This window comes from Primulina eburnea, unplaced genomic scaffold, assembly GCF_022965805.1.
Source record: "Primulina eburnea isolate SZY01 unplaced genomic scaffold, ASM2296580v1 ctg739_ERROPOS11973397, whole genome shotgun sequence".
Classification (NCBI taxonomy): domain Eukaryota; kingdom Viridiplantae; phylum Streptophyta; class Magnoliopsida; order Lamiales; family Gesneriaceae; genus Primulina; species Primulina eburnea.
Window position 1 is genome coordinate 3,627,838 of NW_027331510.1, and position 12,707 is coordinate 3,640,544.

At 35.5% G+C, this 12,707-nt stretch overlaps 2 protein-coding genes across 3 annotated transcripts; one reads left to right on the forward strand and one right to left on the reverse strand.

Annotated features, from left to right (window-relative positions):
- The first annotated feature begins 657 nt into the window (after nt 1-657).
- Nucleotides 658-3,307, forward strand: LOC140821979 (probable folate-biopterin transporter 7). The gene is made up of 2 exons (XM_073182682.1): nt 658-1,287; nt 2,079-3,307. The coding sequence occupies exons 1-2, from the start codon at nt 1,029-1,031 to the stop codon at nt 3,137-3,139; spliced, it is 1,320 nt and encodes a 439-aa protein (XP_073038783.1). The 5' UTR covers nt 658-1,028; the 3' UTR covers nt 3,140-3,307.
- Nucleotides 3,308-3,887: 580 nt separating this feature from the next.
- Nucleotides 3,888-12,525, reverse strand: LOC140821940 (crossover junction endonuclease MUS81). 2 transcript variants are annotated; one of them, XM_073182621.1, is made up of 15 exons: nt 12,120-12,525; nt 11,282-11,367; nt 11,094-11,172; nt 10,848-10,934; nt 10,644-10,769; nt 9,876-10,125; nt 9,524-9,659; nt 9,198-9,325; nt 8,282-8,430; nt 6,990-7,047; nt 6,596-6,754; nt 5,877-5,956; nt 5,441-5,672; nt 4,566-4,652; nt 3,888-4,231 (listed from the first exon to the last, which is right to left on the reverse strand). In XM_073182621.1, exons 1-15 carry the CDS (start codon nt 12,311-12,313, stop codon nt 4,127-4,129), a joined length of 1,956 nt encoding a protein of 651 aa, XP_073038722.1. In that variant the 5' UTR covers nt 12,314-12,525; the 3' UTR covers nt 3,888-4,126. The 2 variants fall into 2 exon arrangements, with proteins under 2 accessions (XP_073038722.1, XP_073038723.1); XM_073182622.1 differs by having other exon boundaries at nt 9,524-9,656; nt 12,120-12,523.
- Nucleotides 12,526-12,707: the final 182 nt, after the last annotated feature.

Below are 12,707 nucleotides of genomic sequence, written 5' to 3' on the forward strand. Positions count from 1 at the left end.
TTTGACCCATCTTTCTAGGGGGAAATAATTGAGATGAGATTAAAAGTATTAATCTAAGGCAAAAATTTGTGTGAGACGATCTCACGAGTCGTATTTTGTGAGACATATCTCTTATTTGGGTCATCCATGAAAAATTATTACTTTTTATGCTAAGAATATTACTTTTTATTGTGAATATCGATAGGATTGACCCGTCTCACAAATAAAGATTCGTGAGACCGTCTCACAAGAGACATGCTCTTAATCTAATTATTCATTTTTAATTTTTCTCATAATCTTTCATAATCTGACGGAACTCTTTTCTGCAATAACATGATGAAAAAGTTAATATTTTCAGTTTTTTTTTTTTAAAAAAAGCAAAAGCAAAAGTACTCAATACTTAAATTTAGCATAATATTTTGTCCAATTCTTTTTTTAGTATAAGATGTTTTGTAAAAATAAATTAACATAATAAAATTTGGTTCAAAAAATAAAATCAAAAGCAAAAGTACCCAATATTTAAATTTAGCATAATATTTTGTCCAATTTTTTTTAGCATAATATGTTTTATAAAAATAAATTAACATAATAAAATTTGGTTGGATTGGACTGGAAACGAGAATGAAACTTGGTACCACTCCGCGTTGTAAACTTTCGGCCCCTCCGGCTCTAAATATCCAACCCCCTTACCCTTTTGATTAATTTAACAATAAATTATGCATTACACATTCAAGAAAAATGAACCAAGTGTAGCTTTCCCAGCACTGCCACCCCTTGTTCTTCTCCTAACCACTTCCTTTTGTTTATGTTTTCTTTTATGTGAATCAAATGTTGAGTTGTCCGCAGGTGTGGGGTGGTGGGGGTCTTGTTCTGGTGCTTTTCTCGACGATTCTTGACGATTTGGAGCTATTTTATAGAATAACCCAGTTGGTGTAGGGATCCTTACAGTTGAAAGGCCGAGTCTTGAAGGTTTTTGGGTGAAATTTGGTTTATTTCATTGGACACTGAAGAATAGCTTTTTATTAGAGCCGGAGGCTAACTTTGCAGGAATGGTGTCGCGTGAAAGTGAGATTGATAGGAATAGGAAACTGTTGCTTGGAATAGGGTACTGGGTTCAGGGATTGAGATGCTTTCCATGGATGGGTGTCAATTTCTTTCTCAAAGATGGGTTGAAAATGGATCCCTCCACCCTGCAAATTCTTCAGAATTCAGCCAACTTTCCCATGGTTGCAAAACCCTTCTACGGCATACTCTCTGATTCACTCTACATCTTTGGCCAGCACCGTGTCCCATACATCGCCATTGGAGGTGTGCATTTTTCAGTTATTTTCATCTTTTTTCTAGGATCATAATTAGGTTTGATTGTCTAAACTATAGCTTTAATATGTTTTCTTGTTAGCTGCATTTGGTTGGTTCTTTATGTAACTCACGCGTCTTTTAGTTTCTTGAGAAGTTAACGATCTTCTTTGTACATCAGCTTAAGGTAACAACGTTTTAATTGTTCGGAGCCTGTGATTCCTACGGCATCGTAGATTGTGAAGAATAACCTCGGGTCAAAATATTTTTTTAGAAACTCTCTCTCAAGTGTATTTAAAATGTTCTTTATCTTTCTGTGCCTTGCTGAATTGCCATGTTATCTGGAAGTGCTGAGGAAGTTTAAGTTATCTTACTCAAAGCACGCTTAATTTTCAGTCGAAAATGGACCCCTGGAATTATCTCTTTGGCTTGTGGTTTATCTATCAGGTTCTCTCTCATAGTAGTATTAGTATATAGTCCTGGTCTTAGAAATGCTAAATACGGATGTCATATTACTGTTGTGGCAACAGATTTTCGTAGTTGTGTAATTCGCTGTTCGGGGATGTGGGGACCGTGAGATTTACTTTTACTCATTAATGTTGCTAGACGAGTAGATCATTTTCCCTTTTGTGATGCATGATCAAATGGATGATATCAAACTCTGTGAGTGCTCGATTCCTTCCTATTGGTGTTTCTAATCTCCATTGCCGTGCTCATATTTGATAGCTCATCATCGCTATTACGTAAGGATTTTAAGTGTGCATTTTTGCTCTGTTAAATAACATCTATGAATATTCTTGCAGCATTTTTACAAGCAGTATCATGGATAGTTATAGCAATTTTTGCCACACCATACTCCTCGTTCTTCTCAATCACTGTGTATCTCCTTCTCGGGAATCTTGGTGCTTCAATAGTCGAGGTTGCTAATGATGCCATTGTTGCGGAAACTTGTAAAAAACCCACCTCTTCGAAAAACGTCAAATCATCTTCCTCTGGTGCTCTCCAGTCTTTTACTTGGATGGCCTCGTCTATTGGTGGGGTGCTAGGAAACCTTGTTGGAGGCATATCTATTGATCAAGTTTCTCCTCGAATGATGTTCCTTATCTTCGGGATTCTTCTATGTTTCCAGTTCTTGGTGACGACGTTTGTAAGTGAGGATACCTTAGACCTACCAAAAAGTCCATCGAATGTAAGTTTTAAGAAGCAGCTATCGGAACTCTGGGCCGCTCTACAGAAACCGGAAATCTTTTATTCGATAATCTGGTTTGCTCTATCCTATGCCGTAATCCCAGCCTTAACAGGCACCATGTTCTACTACCAAACACAGCACCTAAATATCGAATCATCACTCCTCGGGATATCAAAGGTTTTCGGGCAAGCAGCTATGCTTCTTTGGGGTGTTGTATATAATCGTCATCTCAAGTCCATTTCAGGAAGAAGATTAATAGCATCAGTTCAGATTTCAATGGCTGTGTTCATGATATCAGATTTTTTATTTGTCAAAGGCGTGTACAAGAGCATAGGCATCCCTGACTCCTTTTACGTTGTCATATTCTCTGGCCTGCTCGAGGTTCTGTACTTCTTCAAGATTCTACCTTTTACCGTTCTAATGGCGCAACTCTGCCCACCGGGGTACGAGGGTTCTGTAATGGCCTTTGTTATGTCCGCCATCTCACTTGCTTTTATTGTGAGTGGCTACCTTGGCGTCGCCCTTGCGTCATTCGTTGGAATAACGGGGGACAATTTTCAGGGTTTGCCACGAGGGCTGTTGATACAGGCAGCATGCACTATGCTGCCTGTTTTCTGGGTGTCGTATATTCCAGATGATCGGAAATCTTCGAAGACCAAAAGGAAGGAGAGTTAGGATTTACTGGTGCAGACTTGATAGCTTAAATTTGTTCAAAGTTAAGGTTGTTCTTGGCTAATGCATCTCTTTTTTTTATTCTCGTAAATAAGCAGTATCATGGTTTTTATGTGCATCGTATGTATTAGATTGATTTGATCATATTAAAAGAGTTCTGATTTTGTGCGACATTTCTCTGATGATGGCAATCAAAATTCTTTTTAATTAATGTTCTGTCTTCTTGTTTTGAAACTTGTGTTGGTGTGCAACATAGATGTTTTTATTTTTATGGCACAAAAATCATGCATTTTAAACAAGATAAAAAGATGATAAATCAGGGAAATCAGGGAACTAAAACTGTGAATTTATGATAAATCATGCATTTTTATGGTTCACAACTGAATTTTCTGTCCCTGTCCTTTGTTTCATTAGAATGATTTAAAAGTGTAAATCAGGGAACTAAAACTGTGAATTTATGTTGGTGATTAATGCGAAAAAATGATAAAAAGATAAAAAAATATATATATTGAATACATGACCAAAAATATAATTTTTCACGTGATATAGATAGAAAATCAAAAAGGTGAAGAAAAAGAAAGGCGGTATATGTGACTCAAAATAATTTAGTTACAAACTTTTTCTTGTATTATATCACAAAGTGACATGAAAAATAATGGTATAGATGATAATAAAAATGAATTGGCATGATGAATTTACGCATTTATAGAAAGCGAAATGAAAATGGTATTGAATCGAATAGAAGGGAATGAAAGAACATATCTTATATTTCACTTGGAGAAATTACAAAATGCTTGATGTGCCCGGGAAATGGACAGTTTGGGAGGAAACCTATTTTCTCTACATGCAAGGCTCTCTCTGCCAGACGTTAACTACATTCAAGTTAACTACTTATATCTGTCCTTCAAGTACAAATCTTGAAGTACCTCTAGCTTGCGAGCTTCGGAACCACCCAGTTGAACTTTTCTCGCTGAAAACAACATTATGATCTCAATCGCCCCAAATGAGTTGGTAAATGTTTTTGCTAGCTTGCGCATTGATCAAGTTATTGCTCTGCTTCGTGAGCATTTCCTCTTGGGCACTTATGTCACAGTCCTTTGAAGTAAGAGAGGAGGTTCAATAAATAGAAGTCATATTTAGAGACAAATGAAGGACTATATTTAGATTCTTTGACCCAACCAAGCCAAGAACATCCTTCCGTGGATGGAGAAAAACGAACTTATTCATAAATAGCAATAACAATAGAAAGGGCGCACAAACATATATTGTTTATCTGGTCTCTACTCCATTTGAAATGAAAATCTCAGTTATCCCGTGTAACTTAGGATGCCAAAGACATGGAGGACGATACTTTGGAAAAGACAAGCATATAGCTACTATATGGTACAAACTTCATAAAAAAAAACTCTACGGAATAAGATAAACTTACAAGAATAGAGTATGCATGAGCGAGAGAGAGCAAAGTTGGATACAAATCAATAACTGCTAAAGCAACGTCCTCTGTTACATGTGGAACCTGCAATTATAAAATAATATCAAATACCATCTATTTTTTGGCTTTAGTAAGGCAATAAGGTAAGGCAAATATCCCTCTTAAAATCTCTCTTTTTTGGACAGGGGTATATCTCAACGCCCCCTAACCCCCCAACCCCACACCAAAAAACAATCAGCACCACCACTAATTACAGGTGGCTTTTAGGAAAAAACATCTTTTGAAGTTACCAGCAGCAGCAAAACATCATTTTATAAAACCCCACCATCTAGAAGTATGCGACAAGTATCAAGCATCTCCCCATTCATTTATAAAATCTGGCATTCTAGAACCAAAAGGTAAAAATGAAGGCATGAATGGTAAGTACACTATACAAAAAAGGGGATATAAATACAGCCGAATAGTCCTTGTCAATTATGCTAGTTTTACTGTCAACCAAGCAATACAAATGTAGATGCTTCATGCAATAACCAAACACGCACAACTCTGAAAAAACATCTTTTGAAGTTATCAGCAGCAGCAAAACATCATTTTACAAAACCCCACCATCTAGAAGTATGTGACAAGTATCAAGCATCTCCCCATTCATTTATAAAATCTAGCATTCTAGAACCAAAAGGTAAAAATGAATGCATGAATGGTAAGTACACTATACAAAAAAGGGGATATAAATACAGCCGAATAGTCCTTGTCAATTATGCTAGTTTTACTGTCAACCAAACAATACAAATGTAAATGCTTCATGCAATAACCACACACGCACAACTCTGAAAACCCCCGAAAAATTGTCGATCAATTTTGGAATGATTTACCTGCATGAGTTGGACAGCAAATACATCACTGACTCTCATTTTATCCAACTCTTCACATCTTTTGATAAATTCATCAAAAGGCAGGCAGAAACTGTGATTCTTTAGCTCTGGATCCAGAGATCTGTAATATTGGTTTATAGCTTGAGTAAGAAAACCATACTTTCTTAACGTATCTGCCAAGCCACTTGTTCTTTGCACATCAAATCCCTCCAAGATCTCAGTTGTAAAGCAACTGTACAAGCAAACTAGATTACTGATATAATATTGGCACAAAATATGATGCACTTTAACCTTAGAGAGACCAAATCAATTAGAAACCAATATAATGGATCAGTATGGCGAATGGGAAAGTCATGGCTGAAAACAGAAGCATTCATTCATGTACATATCATGTGTCAGATCCAGTAATTAAGCATCTCAATGCAGCATAACTTACGCTGTTTTGATGCTTTCAGATGCCTCAGAAGAATTTGGGTCACCTTCCAACAGATAAATCATCTTCTTCAACCCACACCTCTTTCAAAAATCAAACAAATTTATGAGAGAAATGATAGAGATAATGATGATCAATCATCCAGTAGTCAGAGTTAGGTTAGAACATCTCGACTATAGTTGTTTAAAGGAGACAGAAAACCCTTTTTAGGAATATCTACTCACCCTCACTAAATTGAAGGCTGCTAACTTCCCTAACATAATAAGAGGGATTAATGATACATCAAAATCGGAAAAAGAAATGCTAACCAAAAATGATAATATGGATATATCCAATTTATGTCAACACAAGCATATAACCAACCGTACACGAAAACAGCATTACATCCTTCAGTAATCATTTAGCCTTATAAGCTGATTATTGTATCTCTTCCAAATTGGAAAATGTTTGAACACAAAGGTGCATTTTAAATGAAATTCAAGCTGAGGCAGTATTAACTGGTTTATATCGTACCACAAAAAGCATAACTGGAATCAAATGTGGATCGAGGTCCCAAAAACAAGGCAACTTCCACCAAAAACAGGTGAGTGACGTAATAAGATTACAATAAATCAATTAAGAAGGTTACAAACCTAAAGCTCCTCAACTTCTATATTTCTCTCATACTGGAGCATTCAACAAGAGCACAGAACATGTAAACTCAAAAGGATTAAAAAATATACCAACAGTCGCAGTTTCTGATCTTTATATCTGTTATCCCTGATTGAGTGGCGCAAATCATCCACCTTCTTCCTTTCAACGATAAAGTCAAGAACATATTCAGTGTGAAAATACTTGTGGTGGGCTACCCAAATGCAATCACCAACAGGCAATCTTCTAATCTGTTGAAAGGTCAAAAAATTAGATCCCAAAGTTCTTTCAGCTCTTTCCGATGCTAACAAGGGATTCACGTACCCATGTCAATCAAGGTGAAAACAATGAGATTTTAACCAAAAGCTACTAGCTATGGCAGCAAGAATTTTTATCAAAGAGAACTAGTTCGCTCACTTGGCGACCCTGCTGCTCAGGGGAGATGTATGAAAAAAATAGCTAGGAAGAAAGAATCATGTTGCTGACCTCTATTTTAATCTGAAATTGGGAACATATGCCATCAATAATTTTTCTTGAACGAGACCTGTAAATATCGGGAAAAATAATCATATTCCGACAGGTGGTATCTTCATAAATCAGAGATGATATAGAACCATTCAAAGAAATAGTTTATGTGATGTGACAAAGAAAACTGCAGCTGAATATTTGCACTACATATTATTTGCAGGGGGAAAAAAAGAATATCCTGAAATTTGTCCTCATCACAAAATTGAGTGATCGAAGCATTAAAACATCAGACTGTAAAATGTAGTTCAATTTATAGTTACAAAGAAACAGCATTATAAGGTGGCTTTTGGTTAGGCTTTCAACCTTACTCAACTCAAAAGTTTTGAGAAAAAATTTTCAAGTCATTTTAAGATTATGCTTCACATTAAGTTGAAAATATATAATGTAATACTTATGTAAAAAAGGTAAATTAATATAACGAGTGGTATAAACATTAGACGGTAAGTTAAAAAAATGATTATGTAATTATTATGCTTTGGATAGTTGATTTGAAATGTGAAATAATGAGTAGAATAAAAATTTTGAAAAAAGTTAGTTGAACGATAATGTTAGAGGTTTCATCCAAAAAAATTTCGACTCAAGAGACCAAATAAATGCCCCCTCCCCTATACATTAACTTGATCATTGCCAATGCATTTTTCATCTTTACTTTTTCAGAAAAATTTATGGAGTCAGACGGCAGATTTAAGTTATGACTAGATAGGAGATGGTGATAAGTGAACGAAAACTTGTACAATCATTTTCAGGAATCCCATTTCCATTCAATGTTTACGACTAAGTGAAAGTTCTCAGTCAAACTTCAGACAGAGTTATAAGAATTTTCCACCTGATACTGCCACCATGAATTTCACTGGAAAATCGCCCACCAATTTAAAACCGAATAGAGCTATAATACCGAACAAATTACAGTCTTCATGAATGTGGTACAATAACTAGACATATTCTGGGGGTCAAGTTTTAGCTTTATTTTTCTTAAAAAAATCACCGAAAATATGTTAGGAGAAGCAAGTACGAAAAATTAAATAAATGCCCAACATGGTTTTAGAAGAAATCCACAGGTATAAGTTCTTGTAAACACAAGTACACAAATATCTGGTTATAACTGTATAAAAAGAACAACTGATTACAAGGTCCAAGCTACAAAGTTTACAAGTTATGCTCAATCTTAACAGGATAAAAAAGTAAAAAATCTCCTTTCATTACCATAAAACCATATTAAATACCAAGATAGGGTTTGTCGCGGGACTCACCCTTGTGTGGCAAATTGCTCACGGTTATCTAATATCAAGACCACTTCATAAACATCCCCAAATTTCTCTCCAAGTGTCAAAGGTGGCACTGCCAAGGTGTTTGACTTAGATTCTAATTCTTGAACGCTAAGCTTGTTCATTGCATGATCCTGAATCCTCCGAGAGAGAAAAATCATGAACAAATATCCAACACATTGAAAAGAATTTACAAAACACCAAACTCAATAACACAAATTATTGCATCAGGAAATTTTCTACATTCCAAGCACTCAATCTAGCAACTTTATATGGTGATGTACGATTATGAATAAAAACCAGAGTCATAAACATATGATACCATTACAAATTTTTCAGTGTGGATAGTAATGGCACGACGGAACACTAAATATATTAATCAGAAAAGAGGTTAGATGTGGTGATTGTACAAGTCCGAAAAAATCTAGAATGGACAAACATTCAAATACATAGATGATGGCCTGATAAAACTTTACCATACACTCAATTCTTGGTCGAGGCAGGTTAGGAAATGTGGGGGATTGGTCTACGAAAATGTAATTTTTCTTTGTTTTATGATTAGATAGCTTGATACACGAAGGAAGAGAAAATAGAGAATAAATGGATGTACATAAAGTGAGAAAAATATACGACATCATGTTCATTTAATGTTCTCTTACATCAGTCACCATTATAAGTTTCTTCAAGTCTTGTTGCTATTGGCCTGACTACCTGCTCCATTTTCACAAGGGAGAAAAGGTTCAAACAGAGTGATCATATTTTCACTCCACTTCTCCATTATTAATCCTCTCACCCCTTTCTTAGCAAACAAATTACCACATCCTTTTTACCTATATACCTTCACACTCCATACTGGCCATGCAAATTTGAAAATCATAGTTCAAACTAAATTAATGCTTACTGTTGATGAACAAGCTTTCATAGTATAAGAGTTACGCCCGAGATCATGAACAATCGATGACTTCTGATTACTAGATGTAGAAATTGTACGTGTTTCTACATTCTCACTTGCACAAAATCCTGCTCGACCTGCAATAAAAAAAATCCACTATTGGGTCACAACAAAAAATAGATATTGCCATGAAAAGGTCTTTAGAGCATTAATCACCAATGTCTTCGTTTTGAGAATAACAAGGCAATGAGAATTCTACCAACTTTATGATGGCTTGAGGGTAATGCATCAGAATAATGATCAATATATTTTAGCGAAAGATTCAGATATCAAACCATAAATTTCGTCTTCTCGAAGGCGACAAAGAACAGATGGCCATAGTGAGGAGATCTCCTTTGTTTGGGATGTTTCTGTAACTTCAGAATAAGCTCGGATAATTTGTTGCTGAGAAAATCCCATGCCAAGAAACTGCTATAAAAAGAACATGAATCATGTAAAAGCACGAATACATGAAAGAAAAGACACGAAAATGCACATAACACACGAAAATGCACATAACACGGCAAATCCAAAACATGCCTACTTGTAATAATACACACACATGACTAATACATCATTAAGGACTGAAACTGCTGGAAAAGTTACCAACAACCAAAAACTTGCCAAACTTACATCTTAAACACAAACCTTCTCTAGATATTCAGGTGGAACATGCAATATCTTCTGTTTCTTCAAATTGGTTGATGGCTGCACCATTTTTTCACTTGAAGCAACAATATCACACTCTGAAGCTGGCAAGTCTTCAACTCTCAACAAATCACCCGGGTTTAGATTTGAATGTTGTTCCAAACTATGCAAACTTTTATTAGGATCAGTGAGTCCAGATCTTAAAAGGCATTCGCGTGCAACTTCCTTCCCTTCTTCTGTCAACATATACCTGAATTTGTTGTCAGAAGAAATACTCTACTGTTGCAACAACATTATCTTTAGAAAATGAATACACATACTATTTAAATCCTATAGAAATCTGTTTTTATTGAAAAAAATACTGAGCATGAAACTAGATGTGCTACTACCTCCACTCGTCGCACACTTTATAAATTTATCTTAAAAAGTATAATCAGATTCGGCGTAAACTTTGTTTATTTTTTTATATCAACCATGCAAAAATCAGATACCATTCAAATGTTTTACATCATCAAATCTAATTTGAGGCTACAATTAGCAAATATGGCAAAGAAGTTATAAAGTGAGACAACATGAAGCTTATTAAATCTTTTTGGTATAAAATTTATAAGGCATCTCTGCCAGTCAAGATTTAATATGGTAGTGTAACTATAACTCCTTTCCTCCATTTTCCTCATATCCACTCTACAACAAAACAAAACAACCTATACGGTACAGTCCTGAAGTGGTGATTATCCTAAAGGGGAATTTAAAAGCAATTAAGCATACTTGGCCGGGCAGCTCGACTTGACCACAAGCCCTCTAGTTATTAACGTCTTCATGCAACTCCATCCGCTGTACCAGTCCCTTGGTGAGCTTCCAAAATGTCCCCCTTTCCCTTTTGCTTTTTCAGGCCTAGAGGCATGAAAGAACATCAAACAAATCAAACTAACCTGATACCAGGTTCATTTAGAATAAAAACAGCTAAATTACGCTATAGGCACACGAGACAATCCACTTGTTTCTGCTGCATCAATAAGCTCTTTCTTACGCATAAATTCAGCATCATTTTCAGTCCCCCTAATAACATAAACATAAATTAATGAAATAATATAATGATGATTGATGCAATAATAATACAAGTGATAGAACAAAGAAATAATAATACAATTCGAAGACAATAAGGTAAAATTCATAAGAACTAAAAGAAATGTTAAAATTGAAACTCGAACAATTTACCTGTAAAGTGAAATGAGCAGAGCATAGGCAACTGAATTCTTTTGGGGCACATATCGCCTAGGACCCTTATTTTTATTTCCTATAATCATTAACATTTGAATTATAGATAAGAATGCATAAGAAAATTTCTACACTGGAATCACCATGATCAACTAATCAACTTTTTGTGTCTGTGTGTCTGAAGTTACCCCTTATGTTCAAGTCATCACCAGCAGGATCGGAATCTGCCTCAAAAAAACCTTTCATTTGCTTCAAAATCCATTTACCTACACCCCTACAATAGCATTCAAAGGAAGTCATTTTTATCATTTTTTAATACGCACTGAATGTAATTGTGTGGAACGCAATTGGCATTGTTCCAAATGAAAAAAAACGATATGAGAAAGACTTACTAATGAGATTTTTACAGAACAAAAATACCAGATTAAAATTAAATTAATATAAAAACCAAATTCTCCTGTTCAAGTCACGACGTTAATGGGCCGTTGAAACTGGAATCCTGCATGTAGCAGTGGAAAATGAAAAGGAAAAGTGGATTCAATTTTTTGCGTTTTCAATTGTAGCAAGATAAGTCATGGATGATTTTTTTTATAACATGTTTTTGGAGCAATAGACTACATTCTATTGGAATTGGAATTGGTAAAAAATAGATTCGAGATAAATATTTCTACTTCCAACTGTGAGCTTCATTTCCTTAATATCAAACACGGTGTATCTATAATTTACTATCACGGAAAAATTGAAGCCATACATATAACAAATTTTGAGGGAGTTTAGTAGAAAATAAAATCTTGCAAAGTCCACCGTCACCTGCGGACTTCCACGAGGAACGCATTTGCATAATTTATCAGAAAACGTACAGCTGCAACTAAAAATAATAACTTTCATCATGTTCTGAAGCTCTTTAACAGAATCGAAGAAATTCAACGAAAAGGCTTCTCTTTTTTCCAGAACCAGATCATGCCAAAACACAAAACACATATAGAAAAAAATGGAACCGCGAAACTTCTAGGTAATTTCACTCACTTGATTTGCGACAAGTCCCTTAGGGTTTTTAAAGGGTGATTACAGTTGCAAACATTAGAATAAGCCTTGTATAGAGTCGAGTCCACATTGTCCGAAATTCCCTTGGCACCCTGGGCCATTTCTTTTCGCTTGTTCCACAGATACGCCGCCAGTTCCTCGTTTTCTGAGCATGCAACTTGCTTCAGATTCTCCATGTCCTCAAAGGTTTTATGGCGCCAGGAGGGATTGACTGTGTTTGCTTCGAATTTGTGGGACAGGGAAACCGAATGCTGTACAGGGAAATTCCAGGCCTGTTGGAAATCTCATTACCGCCCCATATTTTTAGTTCAATTTCAAATTTCTCTGTTGACGTTTTGTAACTTTTGTTTTGTTATTTTATTCGAGGCTCATGATTTCCCCCAAATTTTGTTAAACCCTAGCCTTAGAACTTTTGATTTTATTTGTTTGGTTAAGTGCCTTCGAAGTTTGAAAAATGAACCGTGGATGTTTGGACAATGAACAAGAAGGCTGGTGGAATAAGCACAGATGAGATTTATAAGTATGAATCTCGAGCTTTGGTTTAATCCATATCAATAGATAAATAAATCG

Excerpts from the sequence above, each read along its gene's own strand:
- LOC140821979 (XM_073182682.1), top strand. The coding sequence starts at position 1,029 with ATGGTGTCGCGTGAAAGTGAGATTGATAGGAATAGGAAACTGTTGCTT. Across the intron at positions 1,288-2,078 it reads CCCATACATCGCCATTGGAG|CATTTTTACAAGCAGTATCA; the intron begins GTGTGCATTTTT and ends ATATTCTTGCAG.
- LOC140821940 (XM_073182621.1), bottom strand. The coding sequence starts at position 12,313 with ATGGAGAATCTGAAGCAAGTTGCATGCTCAGAAAACGAGGAACTGGCG. Across the intron at positions 11,173-11,281 it reads TGATGACTTGAACATAAGGG|GAAATAAAAATAAGGGTCCT; the intron begins GTAACTTCAGAC and ends TAATGATTATAG. Across the intron at positions 8,431-9,197 it reads TGAAAGCTTGTTCATCAACA|GATCATGCAATGAACAAGCT; the intron begins GTAAGCATTAAT and ends CGGAGGATTCAG.